The following is a 25358-nucleotide window of genomic DNA, read 5'->3' as shown; positions in this document are numbered from 1 at the left end:
TGTGCCAGTCGTGAGCTTCGTTTGTGTGGTTGCTGCCCGCGCGCGACAGCCTGCTCGAAACTTTTTTTTGGCCCAGGCAATTGAGACAGGGGTCTTGGGACCCACTCCTTGCCCAGAGTCTAGCTCTGATAAGATAAGCTCTTAGTGTAGTCAAGATCTAGTGGGGGTTGATTCTGGGGATCCCAGGTATTTCATACTATGGGATGCAGGACATTGTGCATCGAGTATCATGTACCTATATCTCCTCGAGTACTCTACTCGCACAGCAGGGCATTGTCCCACAAAGTACGAGTGGGCGAGAACAGTAAAATTCATCGTTTCGTTCGCCAACAGCTTGAGTAGGAGGGGCAACCTGTCGACTGGGCTGTTGCTCCATGAGAAGTTGGGATAAATAAATAAAAATAAGGTAGCCTCCGGGCTGCGACTACCATTGTCGAAAATTCCCAGCCGCCACCTGCCCGTGCCGCCCGCACTTTGCGCGGCCCAGCAACCCGCATGTAAGGAAGTGCCTTCGTGTTGTACGTTGTATTGCGATATTTTCTTGAGAATGATGTCCACCTAATTCCATGCATACCTTAGGAGGCACCTGCAGTCGGTAGCCACTGTCCATGATGGTCTTGAGGTAGTGGCGCTTTGTCTTTGCTTTGGCAGGAAAGTCCAGCCCGTCATTTTTCTTTTGGGTCCGCTCGAATGCGCTTGCCACTTTGGGCTTCTCAAAAGAAAGCTCCTGGCAAGGGGTTTTCCTTCCATCTTGCCTCAGTCAACTTCACGCACCTTCCTGGCTTTATTTCCGCCTGACGAGGAAGCCGCCGCTCCCAGTACAAATGATCTTTCAAATATATATTCGAGTATTTTTCTAATCATCGCCTGCCTAGCAACCTAGCGATTCCGTTTCTTTTCGTTTCGATGGTTCGTGTTGCCTTCTCTTTTCCGCCCACGCGTTCTCCAGCTGTCCCGCTGGCAAATGATGCTAGAGCTGCAAACCACAACTGGCCTGCCTGCCTTTGTTTGCTTTTGCTGTTTGGTTCACCGCTGCATGATCAAAAGAAGAAAAAATCGGTTCGTCTTGCTGACCCGACCACTGGCGCTCTCTCCAGTCTTCCAAGCCCTCTCCTCTCCTCTCGGCCAACATCGGGGCGTGAGAGAGATCGCGGTTTGACTCGACCGATGGCGCCCAATACAACTTCCAGTCGAAACCAGCTGGCTTCGGGCGCCGACCGTGCGCAGATTGCATCTTCAAACGCGACCGCAAACGCTTTTCTCGGTGCTCGAGCACAACCCTCGTGGTTGAATCCGCCATCGGCAGCATCGAGGGCTCTTCCAGCAAACCCGAACCCGCCTCCGTCCGCAGCATCAATAAAACCAGCGCCCCAAGCAAAACGGGGCCGGCCGAGGAAGTATCCTCCAGTCTCGCTGCCGACTGCTCCCCAACCCCGACCAGAACCGCATTTCCAACCACAGCCACCACTGCAATCAGGATCACCGCAAATACAGACAACCGAAGTCCAGTAAGGCCATAGCTTATCCAATTCTTTCCATCTGACACCTTTCCCCATGCGTGCAAAGACCCCGGTCACACATGGCTAGGAGCGCTCCATAGCTAGCCTGCTAATCCTTACAGACCCGCTCAGACAATCCTCCCATCGCCGGCTCCTAGTGACGAGCCAAGCCCTGCCCTGTCAAATGCCTTGGACAGCCCGAATCCGCTTCCCGCCTCACTGTCTGATGCGCCGACTCCGGCATCAAACATGACACCGGCGTCGGCGGCAACCAATGTTCCCATGACCCATGCCCGTTTCGAGCTCAACCCAGCAGCGAATCAAAATAGTTGGACTCCTCAACCAGATGAATCATGGCCACCAGAAATCCGGTCCCTTTTCCAGGCCCCGTCGGCTCACGCCCCGTCCCCCCAGACAAGCAACAATCAGCTGTGCTCCGTGAGCGCTGAGTCGGGCAATGCCGTGGGCGCGGCGGTAGACCAAGATGGTGGCTGTCAATCAACGAACGCGGCTGCGGCTCCTACTCCGCAAGAACGGCGTCGGACCGAGTAAGTCGTCCCCCAAAACGCGCCCGGAGACCTCATACTGACTGACCTCCCGTCCCCAGCACCGTATCGCTCAAATGTCAGGCCTTCGAGACACAGATTCACCGACACGTCAATGCTCATGGAGGAATGACTGCGATGAACACTCGGCTGGATAGACCGCGTATTCAACTTTTGGTGGATGCATGCAAAAGGAACGACTACTTCTTCCTGGCCCTTCACCAGCTCTACGCCATCTGGTCGATCAATCGTCAGGATGCCCATCGTATCCTTAAGAAGGATGATGTGGCCGATATAATCATGATAGATCTTGGGTTTACCACCGTGGCAGAGATTCTCAAGAGGAACGATCAACTGACCCCGACAAACCTGAGGTTCTTTGCCTCGTTTCCGGTCTCAGTTGACCAGCTGCGGGAACATCCAGTTCCTAGGGCAACAATAAAATCGTGGGTGGGCAATTTCCTACGGAGCATGGTAACTGAACATGTTTCCCTGACGCAGGAAACCTGCATGCGCCGGTATCCGTACGTGCTGGATGAACTCCAAGGTCGACTGCTGTGCTATTCTCCCATCATGCGAGAAATCCTATTCACTGCCAATCGTCGAAGACTCGGTATCCCCGATGGTGTCCACGCCCAGGCTTTGGACAATGCATTCAAAGAGGACCAAGAACGTCGAATGCATCAGGCTTGTGGCGCATGCGTGGCCGTTGGGGATTCTCCTGAGACTATCATCAGAATCAACCAAGCCCTCATTGCCCGATACCAGGAGTTGGTCAAGAGGTCCGACGCCGAGAAGCTACGCCTGAATCAACACCCACCAGTCCGGCTCGGAGTACCATCACCACCCGTGGTTCCCTCCCAGCAATTCCCTCCTCCACAGCCTACATCGTTTCATAGTCCTGCCCCCTCGCCTGTTATGCAGTATTCTGCCTCTCCCCAGTACCAGGCGACACAGCTGCATCACGCACAGCTGGCACAGCAGATGGTAAGCCAATATCGACAACAGCAGACGCGGGAACTGCAAGCTGCTCAGTTGCCACAATCACCCTTGCAACAGATTCAACACATCCAACAACAACGCATGCCGCTGCCGCAGCAGATTCAATACCAGCAACAGCAATTTCAGCAACGGCCACAGATGCAGCAGCAGCAGATGCAGCAGCAGTTTCAACAGCAGCTGTTTGAGCAGCAGCAGGTTTTACAACGAGGTATAGCGCACCAAACCCAGCAACATCAACAGCTTCACGAACTTCAACCAGATCAACAACGGCGACACCTCGAAAGGCCCTATGTTGCACCGATCAATACACAAATTGCGCAAGTCGCCTCGCCCCAATTGGGGCGAGCATCATTAGCGCCTACCACGACACCTACCAGTTTCAGTGTGCCGCGACCCGTGTTGGATCGACAGCAACCCGCTGCAGCGGCAGTGCAAATAACATCGCAGAACACCCCTCAGCGCGCAGTGTCGACCCTTAGGCAGCCGGGTTTGCTGATTCCTGCCAAGGACGTGACTATTCCACGCCCAGAATGGCCCTATGAACCTACAGATAGGAGATCTCTTGCGGCTTCTTTGCACCAGTCGGGCTGCCGAAGTCCAAAACGTGTCCCCAAGGATGGAACACCGGAGCGTCTTTTCCAAGCCATGGACAGGTTTGCAATACCGCCAAGCCTTGTACGTCCGCAAGGCTCGGTATACGAGTTTTCATTTGATGTGACAGCGGAACAGTTTGACCTCGCGGTTAGAACAGCAAGGCCAACTTCGGCGATTTTGGTCCCATTCAGTACGCATTTTGACGGCGCTCTGCGATGGAGACTCCGTTGCTGCAAGCTTGGCCCCTCGAGAACAATACCGGCAGAGCATGAGTGGGTCACAAAGGAGATGAGCTGGCCGCGCAACATTTTTATGAGGTTTAACGACAAGAATCTTGAAGCTCGCCGGCAACCTCACAACGGCAAAGACTTGGCGACCGAGTTGACTGATCACGTCGTTTGCGGCTCCAACAAACTGTCGATTGTGGTTCCTGTCTCCGTAGAAAAAAGTGGCGAGCACAGCTACGTCATCGCCGTCGAGGTGATTGAGACGGTTGGCGAAAGGACCGTTGTCCGTCGCGCTTGGGATAACGGCCTGCTACCAGAGGAACACACGCTGCAGATCATCAAGAAGCGGTTAACCCCAGTCTCCGACGACGATGGGTTGATCATTGAGGCTCCAGATCTGCCAATCGACATGGCTGACCCTTTCACGGCCAAGATGTTCGCAGTTCCCGCAAGGGGTGCCTCGTGCACGCATCTGGAGTGTTTTGACTTGCTGACTTGGCTCGAGACTCGTCCTTCTAAGCCGACAACCAAGTGCTTTCACAGCATTACGCCGGGCTGTGGCTGCCCCAGTTCTATCCAATCCGAGCCAAGTAACCCTGACAAATGGCGCTGTCCCATCTGTCTTCAAGATGCGAGACCCAACAGCCTGCGCATTGACGGGTTTCTTTGCGGTGTCCGTGAACAGTTGGCTCAGCAGAACAAACTACAGACCAAGTCGATCCACGTCAAAGCGGATGGGACGTGGACTGCCGTCGTGGAGAGTGACGACGACGACCTCAGTGAGACGGACACTCCTGCGGCCGTCCCTTCCGGCTCCTCTACCCGCAAGAGAAAAGCATCATCTACACCCACAACGGCACGTCGGCCAGAATTGCGACGCGAAGTGGAAGTGATCGAGATTGACTGATATTTCCGAAGTCAATCACCTTTCCATTCTTGTTTTGTTTATAATCATTTTACTTTCCAAGCATTGCGGGCGTTTTGGGGGAGGTCAGCAAACTATACCCGGATTTCTAGCGTTTTTATTCAACAAAAGTGGGGGACGAGAGGCACAATGGCGCCCGCTATTTGCTGAACTTCATACCAGGTGTGTTACACCTGTGGTTTGGGTACTTGGCTGGTACGGAGGAGGAGGCGTGGATGGAGTGGAGCAAAAACCATACGAGTCAGCGAGGGAAAGGGGGAGGGGGGAATAGCATCGTTGATTTTGCCCGTCAGCTGCACACTCGTTTGGGAGGAACAACCGATAGCATATTTGTTAGTTGGGATGGACCCAGCAAGGCGTCTGTCGATCGATCAAGCGAAATGGCGGATGAATATCTGCGCTGCATACTACATGAAAAATGATTGTAAATGTGTGTCTGGATAGTTGAGCTACCTAGCGGATACTCCTAGCAATTAATTGAAAAAAATGAATAAAACAAATTGCTATTGAAGTCCTTCCTGATTTCTGGGTGTACATGTGAGAGTCAAACAGACCAAGTCGGCTGAAATGGCTCCCGTTCTGTTGTGTTGCGTCCATATGATCGCCATTATCAACATCGTCTTGAGGCATCACCAAGCGAGATGGACACTTTGTTTGACTTTTTATTACTCAACCAGTAATGTATCCATGCGATATCAAGGTTTGTTTCAAACTATACACATGTACGCAAAAGGTAGGACATATACACCGAGGTTGATTTGAAGAACTACTACCTAGCTCAAAGAGATGACACTGAAGATAGTATTATCCATATTCTAATTAATACTAGACTGGAAAAAAGGGGGGATATTAAGTTTGCCAAAAACAAAAAGAAGGAAAAAAAGAGAGAAGAGCTAGGGAATCTCTTTGAGTGTGTGATAAGGCCGATGCCCTCAACAGCAAATGCTTCAAAATAACTTGATCCCCCTTTTCCATTCTCATCCCTCGGAAAAGTTAAAGGCTAATTTTTCTCAGGCAAACTACTCGCCGCATTCTCATCCGTCACTCCGCTGTAGGCCGGTCTTGCCGTGCTTGGAAAAACCGGCCCAGTCATCTCCTCCGCCATTGCCTCCTCATATGTAGGGGGCGCATCGTCATACGGCGGTGCGTCTTGTCCCGGTCTTAACTGAGGCGGGTAAAGCGCCGCTTCCGAGGCATCGTTCTGTGGTGTGGCTGCCACCGGTCTAGGCGGCAGCACTGGTGCAGGTGGGCGTGATGAAGAAGCCACACCTTGAGGTGGGATATTGGGCGGTGGTTGAGGTTGTTGCTGTGGAGGACGACCATTAGGACCGGTTTGTTTCCTGGCTGGTCGTGTTCGTCCTTGACGCATAGCCTCTACCAATTCTGCTGGGGGAGTGAGACCGGAGAAGACTTGGACTTTGCTGAAGTTGAGGGGGAGGTGGATCTCCTGTGGGATGTTGGCGAGGTTCTTGCCCTTGTTCCGGTTGGAACCGCCAAAGAAAGAGGAGCTGTTGGAGGCGTGGTTGGCGCCGTCTGGCTTTCCCCAGGCGAGTCCGAGCTTGACTTCCAGTTGGTACTCACGACTAAATCGCGGGGGTGTCAGTAATAGGAATAAGAAAGGAGGCAGGGAGCACAAGAGAAAGTACCTCAGATTACACGTCTGGAAACTCGGCATGACGGTGTTGGGGAGAGGCACGTTGTTCCAGATGGCATCGGGAAGGACAACCTCGGTTCCTACGGCGTCGTCTGGCTTGGATACAGGTATGGAAAGACCCTGGCGTGAGACTATCACCCAACGGTTTAACTCGTTGTTGACCAAGTCCTGACATCGTACGATGGTCTTGCCGATGAGGTCAATCTGTATAGCTACGAGGTACACCTCTCCATTACTGGGTGTCAGTTTCTTGGCGATAAGTCGTAGTGGTATTGACTTATTGCATGTCAGAATAGCTGGATGTGGGAGGCGAGCAGACATCTCGATCGAGGGCGGTGTTGCTAAGCTGGCCTCGGCCGACAAGGATGGGTTCGAGGGTCCGCCAACCGGGGGCGGTGGTTGGGGAGTGGTACTCCTTCCAAAGAACGAGGTCCGCTTCTTAGTAGACGGTGGCGCCGTGGAAGGTGGCGTGCGAGGCGCAAAGGCGAATGGACGCCTGGCATATGCCTCTTGGTTGCTTTTTGGTGGTCTGGGTGGTTCGATGGGTAAGAATTTGAGTCCTATTTGATATCTCCAATTCTCCTTGAATAAGCCCGGCCTTTGTATCGTGACTTTGACGTAGTATCGAATCTCTGCCTCGCCAGGGAATCCCGTGAAACTAGGAGGTAACGTCTTCGTAACGTGAGAGTACATCAACTGCTTGGTCCCGTCCATCACGCGGATTCCGCCTAGTCCAAATAGTCCAGCTCCGGGAGCGAATCCACCGGCATTCACAACACCTCCAATCTTGGCCATGGCTTCGGCGTTGCCACATGAGTTGTTGAAGGGAAACTTGAACTGGAAGGGAAAATGATGCTGACCTGGGTTGAGTACGATGGGACCGGCCTGAGGTGGAGCGTTCTCGTTGGGAAATGCCTGGGCTACTTTGTAGAGAATCTTGTGGTTTTCGTAGATGATGTCCCCGGCCGATGGCATTTCTCTGTGCGGTACTCCGGTGCTAGAGTTGTCGTTTGGGATTCCCAGGGCCGTCCTTGACTCTCCCTCAAGCTTCACGATGATGGCGCCCACTGTCTCATGCCGGCTAAGGGTGAGCACGACATGGCCCTTCATGATATCCAAGTTCGTGTAGAACTCAGGCGGGTTCTCCAGAGCTATGCGTATCGACATTTTGACTGTTGTGATATGTTGATTCTCGGTATTGCTGTGAAAATGTATTAGCCGAGACAAATGATGGCAGCTCGGGCAGCTTCAGCCTTCTTGCTTACACACGCCAAGCAAGGTGCAAGCAGCTGCAGGTGGAGCTCACTCGACACAGTGAGCCTGTGGTACAGGTAGTATTATGAGATTAACAAGTTAGGTAGGCAATAGAATTCAGAAAAATAGTGCTGTTCAACCACGGTCCCGGAGAATGATCGTATGGAAGCACCCGAACCTTTACCTGTCTGGAAAGGTGCCTTTGAAAAGAGCTTCGCCGCAATGAATAGCGCGGCCCGTTACGTCAGTTCGGCAGCCCGAAACAGCCCACTCTTGCTTGCTCAACCCCTGGAGCGCTGAACCTCGCAGAAGAACTTGGGTGGCTTGGCAACCCCATGCTCGGCACTGCTCGGGCGGTGTGACCCCCCAAGTGGGCTTATCTTATCGATTCTGGCGGGGTCCCTTTTTTTCTGCCAGCCCCAAAAAATATGTGGGACATATGGGACATTCGGATGATCGCTAGAAGGCTACGGTGAGGGTTCTGTATTGACTTTAAGCGCGAGTCACCGGCGGAGACAACAGACCTGTCGCAAGGTTCCGAACAAAACCTCCCGAGTCTGATCATCCCACCGCCAAAATTGCAGACAACATCATGCCAAAGGCCGCCAAGCAGAAGAAGGGCGGAGGGCCCAGCGGCCCCTACGATCGCAAGTCGAAGCCCGCCGCCAGCACCAACATCTTCAAGTTCGACAAGGACTATGGCCAGCATATTCTCAAGAACCCCGGCATCAGCGACGCCATTGTCGAAAAGGCCTACCTCAAGCCCACCGATGTCGTCGTCGAAATCGGTCCTGGTACTGGTAACATCACCGTCCGCGCCCTGGAAAAGGCAAAGAAGGTCATTGCCAGTATGCCGCGCCCCTTCCTTCCTTCCTTGCTTCCTTTCTTCCACCCCCTACCCCCTTTTCAAGTACTAATGTTCCCTCTTTCTCAGTCGATATCGACCCCCGCATGGGCGCCGAAGTAACCAAGCGCGTCCAAGGCACCCCCCTGGCCAAAAAGCTCGAAGTCATCCTCGGTGACGTGATCAAAATGCCCGAAATGCCCCCCTGCGACGCCCTCATCTCCAACACACCCTACCAAATCTCCTCTCCTCTGATCTTCAAGATGCTCGCCATGCCCAACCCCCCCCGCGTGGCGGTCCTCATGTTCCAGCGCGAGTTCGCCAAACGCCTCGTCGCCAAACCCGGCGACGCGCTCTACTCCCGTCTGTCGGTCAATGTCAACTTTTGGGCCACCTGCAAGCACATCATGAAGGTGGGGAAACAAAACTTTAAGCCGCCTCCCAAGGTGGAGAGTGACGTTGTTAGGATTGAGCCGTTGATTGGGTCGGCGAGGCCGAATATTGCTTTTGATGAGTTTGATGGGCTGTTGAGGATTGCGTTCAACAGGAAGAACAAGACGTTGAAAGCGTCGTTTGCGATCAAGGAGGTTTTGGCCATGTGTGAGAGGAATTACAAGGTGTATTGCTCTTTGAATAATATTCCTGTTGATAAAGGGGTTGCTGCTGCGGGGACGGGGGCGGTGGTGGGGGAGGAAGAGGGGATGGATGTTGATATGGATGATGATGGGGCGGATGGGGATGATAATGAGGAGGAGGAGGAGGAGGAGGAGGAGGACGATGATAACGGGATGGATGTGGAAGACGATGAGGATATGCCCGAGTTTTTCAAGGAGATGAAGGACGAGGAGGACAAGGCCGTCGCTGCCAAAACGCCGAGCAGGAACCCCAAGTCAAATGTTGCGGTGGTTGTCAAGGCCAAGGTCAACAAGGTGCTTGCGAGCACAGGGCTGGGGGAGAAGAGAGCGAGGCAGTGCGATCAGAACGACTTTTTGAAGCTATTGGTGGCGTTCCACGAGGAGGGTATTCATTTCTCCTAGTTTGTCGCCTGCTAAAGAAGAGGGGACTGGAGTTTTGGCGTTTCAGGGGCGGGCGGTACAAAAAAGGGTGATTGTGGGTTATTATTGCATTTACGAACCATGATTTTAGAGATACTGCGATGTGATACCAACAATGATGTCTGTGTTTGGTGTTGCTGTCGTTATATTCTTCTTTCTGCCGTTTTGAAATTATTAAGTCTGAGGTTTACACAGGTGAATACCTGCCTATGTACCACACTCGTACACTAACCAAGTCGAGGGAACATACACTACATACAGACCACAAACATAGAGACAGAGATGAGATATATCTACGTAGGTAACCATGCCGCTATGAAAATGCAAGATAAAAAACTTGCTAGATAAACCTTCTTGACCCGCTAATACATGAATTTGTCGCTCCACTCGCTCCCTGTACATGATATTCCCAATTGCCAAACCCCCCATAGACAAAACAAACCGCCCACTGCAACCCTTGTGAGATGGTAGTCAAAGATGCTCGCTTGAGATTCAGGAACAAAACGCCATGTGTGAGTGAGAAATCCGAGATTGATAATAAAAACCTAGATCATCGCTATCCTCAAACCCCGCCTCCCTTAAACTGATCCAAATAGTGATAAGGTAAAAACATAAGAAAACGTATGTACTATGATAGTAAAGATGGGATTTCCAGAACCAATCCTCAGCTTCCGCATCATGACTGAGCCGTCCTGTCTTCGTGAATCCTGAAATCCATCAGAGAATTGAGGCTAGATCTCTCCCTTTTGATGGAGTGGGCCTTGACACCTGCTTCTTGCTGACTGGCCGCCACAGCCTTGGTGTCAGCTGTGATAGTCCTGGTAGGACTAGCAGGAGAAGGAACGATATTCCATGGGCCCGGTCTGCTGCTGTACTCGGACGGCGCCTGGCTGCTTCTCGCGCTGGTGTTGCTCCTTCGTTCTTCCCGGTCTTCTTCGTCTTCGTCTTGGTGGAATTCTATCTCTTCTTGTTGGTCGTCGTGTTGCTGCTGTCTCGATTGGGAAGAGTGTAATGATCCGGATACATCCGAGGCGAAGGAAGAAAAAGAGGAGGAAGGGTCCACGTTTTCACCATCAGACATCTGGTCCTCAATTCCAGCCCGCGGGATGTCTTCCGGTCTGGTGACATGCGCGGCAGCGGCTTGGTTGCCCCAGGCGGCGTGGCTGCTAGGGTAATGGTTTTGACGGCCGGGAGTGTGATCGGTGTCGACTCCATCAAGCTCGTCTTCCTCGTCGTCTTCGTAGACATCAATGTCGACGTCATCCATGTCATTGCCCTCGCCGTCGGTTCCAAAACCAAACGATCCCTGGCTGACTCTCACCTGTTTGGCAGGAGAGTCGTCATGAGTCATTTCACTATCGCAGGGGTCCGACGAGCTTCCTTGGGTGTCATCGTCCTGGAAATCATCTGTCATCTCTTCGTCCTCATCGTCGTCAGGTTCGTAGCCGTTGGTGCGCAACATTGCCTGGGGAGGGCCCCGGCTTCCCCCACGCTGATAGCCGTATTCGCCCACAGCTTCACTGTGAGGGGTTGCATAGTAGAACGGTGTACGGTCGCGCTCGTCATGGTGGCCGAACATGCCTGGCGGGGCGAGAGATGGCGACCGGCTCATGCTGGTGCGGCTCCAACGAGGTGTGTTGCGCGGGACGAGACTCGGCGAGCGGGTGCCCAGTCGTCGCTTCTTAGCTGATACGCCAGACATCTGAACAGTAGTGATCCGTGGGGTTGGACGAGTGACCAGAGGGGAGGAGCGCCGCTCATAGGGCGCTACGGTCGAGACACGTCGTCGGGCCACGGATTGCGCAGACTGTATAGGTATGGAAGGTGGTGGGACTGAGCCAGCCCGAGTAAACTGTGGCGGCCAAGAGCCCTTTCGTTCTCTTTGAGTAAGAGGAGACCCTGCACGGATGAAGCTCGGACCGTTGGTGAGTATAGGCGACTGCACACCGGTATAAAACTGCTGCGAGGGCTCGGTGGAGGAGCGTCTAGACAAACGCTGTAGGTGTGAGTGGCGAAGGCTCAGGACGGATGCGTTGTGACTTGGAGGCTCATCCACACGATCATTCCACGCCCAGCATTCTTCCATAGCATCGGCCTCGGGAACATCGCCGGTGGTACTTTGAGAGTCGGGATAGAATCTACTCAATTCGCGAAGCCTTTGCCATGTCCAACCAGCATCCATCGCATGATAGCCCAAGGGATGATCCTGGAGATATGCCTCGGGTTGCGTGATGTACAGACGGTGGACACCGCTGGCTTTCATGATGACACTCGAAACCAGAAAGGTGAAATCCCACAGCGCTGGCGTTGCCATCTCAGCTGGTGTGAGAAATCGTAGTTTTGAGTCCTTGTGAAGCTTTCGCAGAGGAACCCATGCTTGTCTCAGACCCATGAACTCGTTTAGCGGAGAGTTTGGCGAATAATCTGATCGAACTCCAGCGAGAGCAGATACCCGGAGGACTTCAGAGAAGGCATCGTGAATGGCAAGCTGAACACTGCGGGCATCAGCTCCTCGAACCAGAACTGTCTTGATGAGGCCGCGGCTCTTTAATCTCTGATCAATGATTCTTCCTGCCGCGAACGCCCTTGGAAGCAACCAGTTCGACTCTGGCGATTGACCGGGCCACTCGGCAAATTTGGGTGATTGCGGATCTGGTGTTGCCCTGCTGAGCGTGTTTTGCATCTGCGTCCACTCCCCATCACCGCCTAGAGACCGGCGTTGGGCAGGAAACTCGTTTGCCTGCACCCACACGCCTTTCAGGGGGAACGGCATAAACACGACTTCAAGCTCCCAGGGTTTGGCGTACGTTGGCAGCGCGGCAGCTTGCAGCTGGTTGACTTGAGCCTGGAGCTTTTGGATCTGGTTGTACACCTCAACCCGGTTGGATGCGGAAATTGTCGTGTTGGTGGCTACAGAGACCACACTGGCGGTAGCATCGTCGGCAATAGCATCATTCCGAGTGTGTCGCCTGCTTCCCACCACGCTCCCATTGTCGTTCAGCATTTTTTCCACTTCATCCACCCGTGACTCCAGTTCCGTGACTCGCATATCGACGTTGTCGTGCTTGTCGTGGCATTCTTCGTGGCCGGCAACAGAAAAGGAGGTGTTTTCGAGTCTGTCTATTCGCTGTTCGTGTGACTCGACTGTTTCGGTGAGTTTCTGATATGCGCTGTTGTCATCAGGTTTTGGAGTTTTGCCCTCTGAATGCGAAGACGCCTTGGGCGTCTCCTCCCGCTCGCGCCTGGACAATGGATCATGTTCCTGAGTAGGGTCATCATCATTAGGTCCTGGGCAAACGGCATCCTCTCTAAGCACATTGAGCGTCTGCAATCCTCTCCCAGCAAATGGTCGTAGATATCTGGCCTGGCTGGATGATGTTGTCGATGGAGGTCCTTGGGTGAGCAGACACTGAGCTGGAAGTGTTGGAAACCCGCTGAGGCTAATGTTCTCGGCCTGAGTCTCGATTATCTCCCCCCAGTGGTTGAATGTGTCAGGCATTGGGCTGTCCTGAGCCGGCTGAAGGTGTCCAATCGGCAGTGGAGTGGTGGCCTCTATCCTTGGGTTAGGTTCCGTATTTTGAAAGTCCAGCAGGTTTAGATCCAATGATGCCCCAAAGCTGGTGGGCATCGGCCAGTTCACTAGCTCCTGGACGGGACTCAGCGGTTCCCGGTGGCTCCTGGGCTTTTGGTTCTCCTGGCCTACGACGCCAGCCACAGGCAAGATCTGGGTTGAGCCAAGCTGGGTCTGGTGGGTTTGACCTGAAGGGGCATCCTCATGGAAGCAGGCATGATGTGAGCACATGCAAATCTCGACGGTACCCGTTGCGGCGAGAGCAGAATTGCTCCAGAACCGGCGGCAACCGCATCGCGGGAGAGATGGGTCGGTGTAGTTGCATGGTCCGCCAGGGAGGAAAGTCGCGGGAGCAGGCGCCGGCGCGCGCAAGGCTTGGCCATCGGTGTAGATGTCAAATACAAAAGAGTTGCCCTGGACAGAGGGATCGAAAGGAGTCGCAGCCATTGGGGCCTCGAGAGATCATCTCCCAATGCGATTGACCCTCCACACGGTGAGTTTTTGGGTGGTGGAACAAGTTGGGTCGGATGGCTTCCTGAGGGAAAGGAAATGGGCGAGATTGCAGGTTGCAGAGTGTAGATTGCAGGAGAGGACGAGAAGTCGGGCAAGTTTCCGGTGCGACCCAACGCCAGGACTAAGCTGGGTCGCGACTTGACGAGGACACGGCGGGCTTAGTACATGATACTGTTCCTGGTCAGCTTGTCTGAGGGAGAAAGATAGCTTCAGGCGCCGCAGCTCAGCTTCCTAAGCAGGCGTATTGGCATCCTCAGACGCCACAGGGTGCTTGCGCAGCTTTGCGACAATGCGACAAGCCTACACAGACATGGCGACAAGGTGAGGTGGGGAAGAAGACGGGCTAGCAAACGGCAACCAACTGGTATTTAATATAGGTACGGATAGTGATTCTCGAAGTCTAACTGTGAACAGGTGATCCGACCAAAAGGCGCGCAGTGCACGAACAGGCAGGTAGCAAAGGCGAAGCAAAGAAAAAAAGTGAGGCGTTGTAGGCAGCACTGGGGAAGCTTAGGACCACGATGTCGCAAGTCGCAAAACGCAAGTTGCAGGTCGCAGGTCGCAAACTCAGGTTCAGGTCAGAGAATCAGGCAAGGTGCAAGGCGGGGTGGGGGAGCACGAACACATCCAGGAAGGAGGTGAAGCCCAGGAACACACGATTTCGCTCCATCCCTGTCGACCTGCGATAGCCAGCACTGCCAGATGACTCGGCCATGCATACTATGCAACCCTTTCCAACGTGAATACCGTTTCGATCCACTTTTGACCCGTTTGTTGTGCCTCGCTGCAGCGTTGATAAACAAGCAGAAAAGAGGCGATTGGATGCTCATTATGAACAAACGCGTCGAGGGGTGAAGATCCATAGCGGGCCGTCCTGGAATTGGCTGCTGGCCCCTTGCTCGCTTCGACCTGTCGCGATGCTGGAGCTCAACCATTGGTTAGAAACCACTTAGCATCCCTGTCTCGGCTGACCGCGTCGCAATGGGCGGTTGGTACCTCTGTGAGAGCTTCTCCTCTTTTCTCACCCTCTCAGATTCTCGGTGCCCTGCAGCCCAGCCACCCCAAGTGGTCTCTTGATCTCTCCGGCGAATGGGACGTACCATGTCGTCGGTGGATCAAAAGCTTGTGCTCGGCAGTCACCCGGTCATTCACATCTGATTAACGAGGCTTACACTCGCATCGCCGTTATATGAATGCTAACTTGCCACTCATGTTTATATCCATTGGAAACGCAGGGCGACGATTGAGACTGAGTTGTATCCATGAATGAAAAAAAAATTGTTGGGATTTCAAACCATCGAAATGTCTAACTGATTCTGGCTCATGAGTGGTGGGTGACGAATGCTTCCCCGGTAACCAATACGCCCTGCTTCCGTTATGTGCTCCATTATGATAGGAATATATTGACCGCTTCTTGAAACATGATGTCCAAATATGACCTTCGAGGGTCTGAATACCGAGAAGAAAAAGGAAACAGAGATGTGCGCCGAAAATGCGTCCCCAACCAGACGTTGACCATACATTTAGACCTCGCCCCAACTTCCCAAAATAGGCCCGGCGCTAGCAATAATACTACCAGTCCCAATGGAGCCCCCAATGTCCCAAAAATGCCGAGATGATTGCCTCGAAGACATGCTACTCCTCCTCGCAGATCGCCTCGTGCTCTGGCTTGCACAGCTACCGGGACCATGTCTCATTGTGACGGGATTAGCCGGCGTTGTTGATCTGAAACTGCGTCGCTCCGCCGGACGGGGCCGGTGGTGGCCGTGTGAATTCGCATGTGCGTGGGATACCAGTGGATGGTGCTGTCGAATCCGGGCTGCCTTGGCCGCTAACTCTTGGGTGCTTGAGGTGGCTAGATGCGATGTTCCCGATGTGAAGGGAGGAGATGAGGGGCGAGACGAGGTAAATCGTGACCGTAGGTAGCGGAAAACGAGGCGGATATCAAGATCTTGCTCCCACTCCTGTTGCGTGAAAGTCTGGCCGTTGCTGGTGGCCACATCGGGGGTAGTGTCTGAGGACGTGGACGGGATGGCATTCAATGGCTGCGCAACGCCAGCATCTGCCGATTGTCCAATGGTGGGCTTGAATTGCGGCATGGAAGCAGCGCTGCTGTTCATCCTTTGAATGCTGTCTGGCGCTTCTGGTATCATGGGCAACCCGGCGTATGGAAGGGGCGTCTGTTGAACACGACTGTAAGTGGAAAAGGCCCCAGGATGTGTCGACATCTGATGGACAATTCCGCCAAGCTCATTTGCAATCCGTTCCAGCATGTGTAATTGCCATGTCGAGTCGTCGCGTGACTCTGATTCCTTGTTCGCAAATGCGGGGTGAGCTGAGTCCTTGGGAGACCCCCTGGGAGTTTTCATGTCGTCCTCATCCGGAAGCACCTCCCCAAATAGAATGGCGAGCAGCTTGTCATCAATGCCCATCATGTCGCAGATTACCTTGCGCGTGAGTCGACTCCACAATCCTCCCTTCGAGGTGTCCGTTGATGCTTCATCCTGGTCGTGCCATTCTGTACCGGCAAGATTGATATCTTCGGCTTCCTCGTCGGCAACGCTCCTTGCGATCACATCTTCCAAGACGCCCTTCTCCAACCGAGCCCTCTGTGCCGACAGCTCTGACTGTCTCCTCCGCCTCTTTGTTTCCTTTTTGATATCCTCCAACAAAAGCTGACTCTGTTCTAACCGCCACGCCTCTATTCTCTGATTTCGCTCCGCCTCTTTGGGCTCTTGACTCTCCAGCTGAAGGCGAGCCAAGTCAAAGCTCTCCCTCCTGTGCATGACGCGATTTGGGTTGAACTGTTCAAAAGCATACATGCGCTCCTGAGCCTGTACGCTATTACCGGGCACTTCGAATCGGAACGAACCCAGGCCATCGTGACCAGGGAAGATGTGCGTCGAATGGATGATGTCTGGCTGATGATATGGACTATGGGCTGTCCTGAAGTCTGGGAGGTGGCTGTCGAGGCTGTCAAGCTCGGCGTCATCTTCTGCGATGCTGTTAACAAGAGCCACAGATGGCACTACGGAGTTGCTCGGTTGCGAGTTGAAGTCGGAGCGCGCTGCGGTGTCAAGACTTCCCAAATCGCTGATTCTGGATCTCCCGGGCGTGATTTGATCATCTTGGACAGAGCTCAGGTAGGAGGTTGTGGTTCCGGCATCAGTACCTGGTGTAAACAAAACCCATGTATGGGGTTCATTGGTGTCCAAGCGAGCCTGGGGTGAGAGGATGGCAGAACCCCCATCTTCAGACTCGGCACGGGCAATCCGCGGTTGTTGAACTTGTCGCGTAGGCTGGTGAAATGCCATTTTGAACAGCGAAAGACGACTGTGAACACACAGCACAACAGCGACAACGCTGAGATGGATGGAGGTTGATGATGTTGGGCAACAGGGGGCTGGGCAAGAAGACCCCTAAAGGTGACAGGTTGTTTATCGCGGGGGTCCCCAAAAAGGAAGGGCGCTTCGCAAAGGACCACTCCGGTGGTCGGGAGGCGAGCCGTGACTAAAGCGAATGGTCTTGGGTGGTTTGTTGAGAGGAAGAGATGCAAAGTCGCGTGCTTTTACTGGTAGGAAGCGGTGAGGGGGTTAGGTTGGGGGCCCAGGTCTCTCAGCAACCACACCCTGATGGGTTTCAACAGCGATTTGCGATATCTATCGATGAAATGATGGCGATGGAACGGTGAGTATGGCCGCTGACTTGCTGACGGCGGCGTCGTGAACCTGCCTTGCCTGGAATATGGCAACTGACAGTCGGCAGCAAATCTTGACAATGCCCGGTTCTGACGAAATATGTGCAGGTACAAAGGATGACGGAAAGCAGACTGGAGAGGTTGCGGCGGGCTGGGCGAGGGGCGATCGGGAAGAATGGGGGGCGGCCTGCAAGCTGCGAGATGTAAACTGAGCACAGAGCCCGCAGCACGGGATGCTATCAGACAGCTCACGAGGATAAGATCTTCTGATGAGCGGGAGACCCTTGTCCGTTTTTTACCCCACCTTGGACGAATTAACCGCTGCTTTTTCAAATATCAACGTTGGCCTTTTTCTCGCCTGTTGCGGCAATATCGAACAACATTCGCGTTTGATGACATTTTCATCCTGCGTGTGTCTCTCGTGGCAACGGGGTCCCGTCCGGTCTGCAAGTGCTCCCCTTTGCGCGTTCAAAAGACCCCATCCAACGCTCCACAGATTTTTAGTTGCGTGACAGCTTGATTGGCCTTGGCCTGACGTTATCGAGTCGGACGGATCCGATAAGCCCCACCTCCAACCTCAAGTTCCAAGATCGAGCTTTTGAAACGATTGAATAACAGCTGCCACGAGGATGACAGCCCAAGAAAGTGTAAGCCGAAGAGACCGGCGATGACCAGTCAGATGATGGGGGCTGATTAGAACTGGTAGCCGATCCAATGTCACAAAAAAGCTCCCTAAGCGATAACAAGTGACCAACGTATGGCGGGGGTGTTAGCCACTGTCTGTCGATATCAAGACCAACAACAAGCAAAGCCGGGACCGGATCTCGTTTGATCATGAATTACACTACACTCGAAGCAGGGCTTGTTTTGCTTGGCCTTCTCCAGGCTTATAGCGCAAAATAGGATGGCCGTATGTACATAGAGGAGGAGACACCGAAGAGATCTTGGTGGATTCCCCCCTCCTGTCTCCAAGCCGGGACTTCTGTCATCATTCGTGCTAAAAAACGATACGGATGATGTCATGCGCATCGCAGTCATTATTTAGCAGCAGCGGTCGTATATTCATGAGGTCCTATGTCCGTTCCAGGCGGTGTCGCTGCACTTCGAGTCGTCCTCATCTTGAATTTTCGTGTTGCCACAGTCCCAGGGTGTTGTGATGTGGGACATCAGCATCTTGCCGGGCACCCTGTGTTATTACAGAATAACATCAGCTGCTACATATATGGATTCACTCATGGATGTTCAGTGGAAAGTCTTGATTGTATGCTTTTTGAATCACTGTCATTAGGGATCTCGTACCAATTCTCAACGGTCCGGGTCTCACAAGAGGGTATAATGCACAAATCCTTGCTGAACATTCATGGCTGAATGGTTCCATTGACTGTCAAGGCACGGCCTTTACTAAAAACATGCCTTCGTCTCTGCCCTAAAAATGACCCGTTGCGCCACCCTCAAGCCAAATAACCATTCTTTCCCCCAACGACCCCGTCACCAGCACCACTTTAGGCAGTGAAGGCATCAGGGAAGCGCTTCATGTTCTGAGCGAGGTTGCCCTTGTTGGACAAGAACTGAACATAAGCACCATCGACCTTGACGCGGCCGGCGGCCTTGGCCTCGAGGTACTCCTCGCGGCGGAGGGGGGTGAAGCCCCAGTTCTTGGAGATAATGATCTTTTGGCGACCGGGGAACTTGTACTGGGAGCGGCGGAGAGCCTCGAGAGCGATAGCACGGTCTGAAGACAGCGGTTAGCATCCGCGGTGGTTGCAGAACATGGTCCGGAAAAACTTACTAGAGTCACGGGTGCGGACGCTCAAGATGATCTGGCCAATGTTGACACGGGCGACAGTGCCGTTGGGCTTACCCCAGGCACCACGCATACCAGTCTGAAGTCTATCGGCACCGGCGCAGGACAACATCTTGTTGATACGGACGACATGGTAGGGGTGGGCACGGACACGGAGGTGGAAACCTTCCTTGCCGGCAAGCTTGACAAGGTACTTGTTGGCGCAAATACGGGCGGCTTCGAGGGCCTCAGAGCTCAGCTGTTCCAACTCGTTGGAAACGAGGTGGATGCAGAGAGGGAAGTCATCGACGGTGGCACGCTTGCGGCCAAGATCGAAGATGCGAATCTTGGGGTCGGGGACACCGCGGTTGAAGCGCGACTTAGGGTACGGCTATCAAAGAAATGAGGTCAGCATCTTGTTCAAAGACGAGCACAATACAGTCAGAACCCCGTTGTGATTGTCGTTGTTATTGTCGTCATTGTCATCGTCGGTGTCATTCGTTGTCGTGAATCCTCCTCTTTCTGCTCGGTCCTCCGTCATGCCCATGGTCCATCGTCCATTTTTCCGCCCACAAATCCCGAAACGAAAATGCCGACCGACTCCTTCCAAAGGTTCAAAACTTCAACATCTCAAATTATCGCAAGCTTACCTTGTTCTTGCAGTACCGGTAGCATCTGGCGGGACGGCGGGCCATCTTGACTGATTTTCGCGATGTCGCTGGGTGTGGGTGTCGCTGGGTGTTGGGGTGCGAGAGGGACAAGTGGGAAGCCTCTGTATTTTGACCACATTCAAATTCGCCTTCGATTACCAATCGCGGGCTCATTTTCCTGCCGGCTGAGCTGATCACGTAAAAGTGGGGCTGTTAGGGCACAAGGAAAATCCGGCCCACTGTACGCAGCCAATCAGAACCGACCCCACGTTTGCTTGGGATTTGGAGATTTCCAAACTTTCTGGAAAACTTCACTTGGGCTTTTTTCTGCAACCCGACGACGCTTCCTGCCAAAGACAAGGACAACACCAACCTTCGAGGCCAACTTCTATCTCTGTGAAACCATCCCCAACCGTCGCAATGGCCCCCAAGAAGTCTAAGTCGGACGCTCAGTCCATCGGCGCCAAGCTGGCCCTTGTTATGAAGTCCGGTACGTTTGTGGCCGCTGAGCTGCTCATGAGAGCCTCAATTTCGATGGCGAAAAATCACTAACGGTGCGGTTTACAGGCAAGGTCGTCCTTGGATACAGATCGACCCTCAAGGCCCTCCGCACCGGCAAGGCCAAGTTGATCCTCATCGCTGCCAACACCCCTCCTCTCCGCAAGTCTGAGCTCGAGTACTACTCCATGATGAGCAAGACCTCAGTCCACCACTACAACGGCACCAACGTAAGTTGAATCCCGACAATCCCGTAGACTCTGCAACCAGAAAAAACACCGGGCATCAATCCTGGATGTTTGTTCTTGGCCGTGAAGACACCACGTTGTCAAACGGTCCACCCAGAGAAGAAGTCTGCTATAGGCTTTGGAGGGTACAAGATCAAGTGCTAACGAACCTCCCTCCCTTACAGATTGAGCTTGGTACCGCTCTTGGCAAGCTCTTCAAGTGCTCCACCATGGCCATCCTCGACGCTGGTGACTCCGACATTCTGGCTGACCAGACTGCCTAAAGAGTCAACCTGAAAAAGACAGGGAAAAGAGTTGGCATTTGGCACGGCGTTCGGGTTCTCAACTCCGGCAAGTCACACACCGGGCTCTGCTCGGCTCAAAAGTGATTTTGATGGCCATGGTTGGTCAGGGCTTGCCCTGGATTGATGGCTCCAATAGATAGTGGTAATACATGACCTCTCGTTGCCATCTCTGTTTTATTGATTAGTGTTGCCCAGTCGTGGTGACTAAATCAGCTTCGCTGCGTTGCCTCTGAACAAAGTCGGTGTTTTCGATTTGTCACTTGGAATCCTCCATGGTTTGCCTCCCAGTGTAAGCCAACAACCCAGCTGTTGAGTTACGTTTGACCAGGTGGTAAGAAGACCTGCACAGCTGGCATAAGCATCCGGTTGACACCCTTCGGGTTATCGGGATCGGAAGGGAAGATCCATGCCAGATCGACCACTGACAGCTCCCTATGCGCGGTAGGTATGGAGAGAGCGCATTGAAAGGTCGAATTGTTTTAATTAAAACATGATGCGGAACCCGAGGGCGGAATCTGAAGCCTGCTTCCTTTGTTGGCCACGGCCGATGTTCATGACCACGTAAGGAGGCAAATACACAGGTAAAGGACACTTAGAGGATTAATGAGACTGTCGATGAGCTACCCATTGTTTCAGGGCGCTTGAGTTGTTGGCTTGCTCATTATGGTTCTCCATTCTCCACGTGCCCCGGACTCATAACGGCGGACGAGGATCAAGAGACCAGGCAATCGCTGCATGAACAGCTAACACGGGGCGGGTTGCTCATTTCAGCGAGTCCCCGACCACTTTACCTCGCAGCAAACATGGAAGAGGTGAGACCGCTGTGGGTGCATGATAAACAAGGTTTTAAAGCCGTAATTGCTTCCCGGTTCTCTTGTCTTGTTAAGGCTGGTGGTGTATTTGTGCTCGTGTTCCCAAGTCGATAAAGAAGATGAAGTCAGCTCTTTGGGTGGAATCCCATCAAGAGGCCGGCGTGCTACCTTACTGCTAGTAGCTCTTCCACACACACCTGCTTATTATGACTTGCCTCCTGCAAGTCACATCACTTAGGGCTTGAATAGTTAGCGCTTTGGTCTCGTGGCCGAGGGGCATATGTATACCTAGCAACAGACGAACTGCATAGGAGGTCGGCATGCTCTGAGAGATCCCAGCAACAAGTCCAGGCAGGTCCCAGCCAACAAATCCATTCCCATCACTCGACCTGTCGAGGCTGCCAGCGCAAACAAGCACAACCTGTTGTCAAACCTTGATCGAGACTACGATATCCAGCAGAAAGCCTTGAAAAGAGTCGACCAGCTCAGAATAAGTCGCTAGAGAGTCAAGAAGCCCAGTGCCCAAGGGTCCCCCAAACGCCACTAATAACAGCGCTAGAACGCCCGACAAGGCAAGTGGGTCGGCAAATATCCTCCCTCAGCTGTTGTCCGGGGTCGTCCCCCCCCTTCACAAACATAACGTCCGAACTGGAGGTGAAACGTTGAGTTTCTCTTCCTCTTCACCGCCCCAAAAAGAGTCTTCGAGCCCCTCTTTCAGCCTATCGACTTTGCGCTCGTTACCTGACCTTTTCGCTCTGCATCTTGGGTTCTTTCTTTTTTGCATAGTAGTGGCAGAGTATCGCTAGACTCACCGCAACAAAGGAACCTATACTACATTTCATAAAACCAACCTACCTACCGCCATGGCTGCCGTCGTCAAGAAGCCTCCGGCGACTGGTCGCGAGACACCCACTGGAACTCCGCAGCGCCCGAGTGCGAGATCATCAACCCCTACCACCTCCAGCACGTCTGGCACCACACCCGCCGCCGCAGCACGCAGCGCCCGTCCTTCACGCACCGGGACACCTGTCTCCGCACGTGCGGCCGCCCACGAAAGGCGCCAGTCCCTTCTCAACGGCATCTCTAGCAATGGCCGGAGCGGTAGCCCAGCCGACGCCGAGCGTGATGAAGCCATCCGCGCCGAGACCGTGGCCATCATCGACGACTTGAAGACGCGACTGGAGAGGGCCGAGAGCTCGGCCGAGTCAACCAAGCGTCAGGTCGAGATCCTTCAGGACAAGCTGGACGAGGCACACAGGGAGCAGGCGAAGCTTGAGGAGAGGGTTCACGAACAAGAAGAGCAGATCGAGACACTCACCAATGAGAAGCGCGAGACTGCCCGTCAGATGCGCGAGATGGAGAACATCTACGAGGCTGAGCGGAGTGGCATGATGAAGGAGAAGGAGGAGATGGCCAACCGCGAGGAGGAGATGCAGACCGTGATTCAGCGCCTCAAAGACAGCCTCGCGCAGAGGAACCTGGACGAGGACAGGCCGACGCGGCAATGTGAGTGTTTTTGTGGTCTGGTTTGCGCGTGGAAAATATACTGATACCCAAACACAGCCGTGACCAACTCGCCCAGCATCGAAAATGGAAGCTTTGCGCCCCCTTCGTCCATCCACCGCAGCGATTCACGCAACAACTCCAAGTTGTTGCTGCAAAAGGACAAGCTGATTGAATCTCTCAGACTCGAGTTGGCCGAGGCACAGATCAAGCTTGTCGAGTCGCAAAACCAGGGCGGTGGCCGTCTTCAGGAAGTTGAGCGCCAGCTCATGGAGGCCCGTGTGGCCAACGCTAGGTTGATGGAAGACAACGAAAGTTACCAGCTGCTTCTCCAAGACCGGACTCTCAAGGGCGACTTTGGAACAAACGATTTCAGCTATCTCGGTCACGCCTCGGCGAACCAAGACGCTCTCGCTGCCCTGGAAGGCAGATCCAACGGAGCCAGCTTGGCCGATGAGCTCAACGGCGCTGCCGAAAGCGACCCCCCAAACGAACAGGAGCTCGAGACCCAGAGGCGCCTAGAGGCGGAGATCAAGTCGGTTAAAGACCAAAATAAGGCTCTGACTCTTTACATCAACAAGATCATTGAGCGTCTGTTGCAGCACCAAGGATTCGAGCACATCCTCGACCAAAGCAGCGATTTCAAGGGCAACGCAAACGCAAACATTAACAAGGAACTCCCCCCGCCCCCCACCCCCAAGCAGGCGGCCCCTCCACCTGGACCGTCCCTCCTCCAGCGCGCCAAGACGATGAGCATCGGCGGCGGCGTCCGCCCCAAGCCCCGCCCCATGAGCTTCATGCCCTCGGCCAGCGCCGACGTCTCCAACCCGGAAACGGCGCCCAGCATCCCCATCGGCCTGACCCGTAACACCTCGACTCGCCGTGCTAGGCCCATGAGCGATCAGTACACCTCTGTCGGCGCCGCCTCGCTCGTAAACGCCATGTACAAGGGCCCTTCCGCCGTTGACGGCCCGCTTTCCCCATCCCTCCGATCCTCCCAGACCTTCTGGGCGCCCCAGGGAGCAGGCAACCGCTCCAGCATGAGCGGCAGCACCAGCGGCAACGGCCCTCAAAGCGCCCACTCCACGACCGGTGCCCCTCCCGCTTCGGCGGGCAACTTCCCGGGCATGCGAAGCGAAACAAGCAGCACGAGCGGGGACTCGATTCTCGAACGGGATTTCGTCTCCAGCCATAGCTCCCCTCCCAGAAGCCAGCACGAGAAGGAGAAGACGACGTTTGGGGGCAACAAGCCCAGGCCGTTGAGGCTCGTACAGGAGAATGCTGAGGCTCAAGCAGCGGCCGAGAGGGCGAACAAGAGGAACAGCTGGATGGGATGGGCGACGAGCGCGTTTGTGAAGAAGGATGAGCAAGCTGTTGGGACGGCCGAGACGATTAGGGAGTAGTTCACGTCTTCTTCTTTTAACGAACTAGAGTTTTATTATGGGAGAGGGTGTGTTGGACAGCGGGATGGAGAGGTAGGTAGGATAAATGGATGGTGCGCGAGGGGGTGAAGGGGGGCTATAAAAGATGATGAAATACGGGAATGGGCTAAACTACTGATGAACAACGTACGTACGGGTATATTTCCGATGAAGATGAAGACACAGAAGCGAAATGATCAAGTTAAACTGGGAATACTACTGGGAGGGATGATGGGATGGGAGGGTGGTTAATTAGGTATATATAATGATCTGTTGTGGCTTTTGTTTTGTTTTGGTCTTTGTTGAGTTTCTTTTCGAGTGTGTAGTTTTGTTTGTGGTGGAGTTGAAGTTCATCTTGGGTGGCTATGGTTGAAGAAGGGGGATGTTTATATGCTTTGGTGGGAATAGACAGAGATAAACGTTTCATTTGTGAGCATGAGGCGAACATAGCAGGGTAGGGGGTATTATGAGAGATGTTTTGAAGTTGTTGCTCAATGATGATAGATCGTAAGCGAAAGCCTGAACTTTGTTGAGTGTCTTCCTTGTTTACACACTTGACAACGACAATAGAATGTGCTTATATTGATATCATGCAATGTATAAAGAACTTGGCCCGAAGGTAACGGCTGCTGTGTGCACATGCATTCCCCTTTGTTGCTCAAAAGCCACATCAACCTCAAAGATATGGTGGCAATAGTGACATCAAGTTTATGTGATATTCATCCAAATCTTGTTCCTATAAGAGTGTCTTTCGCTCTCACAGATATCTGTTATCACAC

At 53.5% G+C, this 25358-nt stretch overlaps 8 protein-coding genes across 8 annotated transcripts; 4 read left to right on the top strand and 4 right to left on the bottom strand.

Annotated features, from left to right (window-relative positions):
• Positions 1 to 366: 366 nt before the first annotated feature.
• On the top strand, positions 367 to 5304 carry QC761_213240 (uncharacterized protein). The gene is made up of 5 exons (XM_062877058.1): positions 367 to 497; positions 876 to 909; positions 1098 to 1508; positions 1622 to 2047; positions 2107 to 5304. Exons 3-5 carry the CDS (start codon positions 1168 to 1170, stop codon positions 4772 to 4774), a joined length of 3435 nt encoding a protein of 1144 aa, XP_062735712.1. The 5' UTR covers positions 367 to 497; positions 876 to 909; positions 1098 to 1167; the 3' UTR covers positions 4775 to 5304.
• A 354-nt stretch (positions 5305 to 5658) lies between these two features.
• Positions 5659 to 8015, bottom strand: QC761_213230 (uncharacterized protein). The gene is made up of 2 exons (XM_062877057.1): positions 6439 to 8015; positions 5659 to 6375 (listed from the first exon to the last, which is right to left on the bottom strand). The coding sequence occupies exons 1-2, from the start codon at positions 7611 to 7613 to the stop codon at positions 5793 to 5795; spliced, it is 1758 nt and encodes a 585-aa protein (XP_062735711.1). The 5' UTR covers positions 7614 to 8015; the 3' UTR covers positions 5659 to 5792.
• Positions 8016 to 8292: 277 nt separating this feature from the next.
• On the top strand, positions 8293 to 9581 carry DIM1_1 (Dimethyladenosine transferase; the record flags this gene model as incomplete). Its single annotated transcript, XM_062877056.1, is given in 3 exon segments — positions 8293 to 8548; positions 8635 to 9293; positions 9309 to 9581. The coding sequence occupies 3 exon segments, from the start codon at positions 8293 to 8295 to the stop codon at positions 9579 to 9581; spliced, it is 1188 nt and encodes a 395-aa protein (XP_062735710.1).
• Positions 9582 to 10275: 694 nt separating this feature from the next.
• Positions 10276 to 13617, bottom strand: QC761_213210 (uncharacterized protein; the record flags this gene model as incomplete). The annotated part of the gene is made up of 1 exon (XM_062877055.1): positions 10276 to 13617. The coding sequence occupies one exon, from the start codon at positions 13615 to 13617 to the stop codon at positions 10276 to 10278; it is 3342 nt and encodes a 1113-aa protein (XP_062735709.1).
• A 1589-nt stretch (positions 13618 to 15206) lies between these two features.
• On the bottom strand, positions 15207 to 16997 carry QC761_213200 (uncharacterized protein; the record flags this gene model as incomplete). The annotated part of the gene is made up of 1 exon (XM_062877054.1): positions 15207 to 16997. The coding sequence occupies one exon, from the start codon at positions 16995 to 16997 to the stop codon at positions 15207 to 15209; it is 1791 nt and encodes a 596-aa protein (XP_062735708.1).
• A 1593-nt stretch (positions 16998 to 18590) lies between these two features.
• On the bottom strand, positions 18591 to 19974 carry RPL10 (60S ribosomal protein L10). Its single transcript, XM_062877053.1, has 4 exons — positions 19814 to 19974; positions 19170 to 19554; positions 18705 to 19112; positions 18591 to 18646 (listed from the first exon to the last, which is right to left on the bottom strand). The coding sequence occupies exons 1-3, from the start codon at positions 19856 to 19858 to the stop codon at positions 18883 to 18885; spliced, it is 660 nt and encodes a 219-aa protein (XP_062735707.1). The 5' UTR covers positions 19859 to 19974; the 3' UTR covers positions 18591 to 18646; positions 18705 to 18882.
• RPL30 (60S ribosomal protein L30) lies at positions 19707 to 21009 on the top strand. The gene is made up of 3 exons (XM_062877052.1): positions 19707 to 20303; positions 20381 to 20541; positions 20724 to 21009. The coding sequence occupies exons 1-3, from the start codon at positions 20234 to 20236 to the stop codon at positions 20820 to 20822; spliced, it is 330 nt and encodes a 109-aa protein (XP_062735706.1). The 5' UTR covers positions 19707 to 20233; the 3' UTR covers positions 20823 to 21009.
• Positions 21010 to 21759: 750 nt separating this feature from the next.
• QC761_213170 (uncharacterized protein) lies at positions 21760 to 25191 on the top strand. Its single transcript, XM_062877051.1, has 2 exons — positions 21760 to 23161; positions 23219 to 25191. The coding sequence occupies exons 1-2, from the start codon at positions 22519 to 22521 to the stop codon at positions 24559 to 24561; spliced, it is 1986 nt and encodes a 661-aa protein (XP_062735705.1). The 5' UTR covers positions 21760 to 22518; the 3' UTR covers positions 24562 to 25191.
• The last annotated feature ends 167 nt before the right edge of the window (positions 25192 to 25358 follow it).

This window comes from Podospora bellae-mahoneyi, chromosome 2 (assembly GCF_035222275.1).
Source record: "Podospora bellae-mahoneyi strain CBS 112042 chromosome 2, whole genome shotgun sequence".
NCBI classification, from domain to species: Eukaryota; Fungi; Ascomycota; class Sordariomycetes; order Sordariales; family Podosporaceae; genus Podospora; species Podospora bellae-mahoneyi.
Note: the sequence above shows the minus strand (reverse complement) of the source record. Positions and strands in the feature narration are given on the sequence as shown.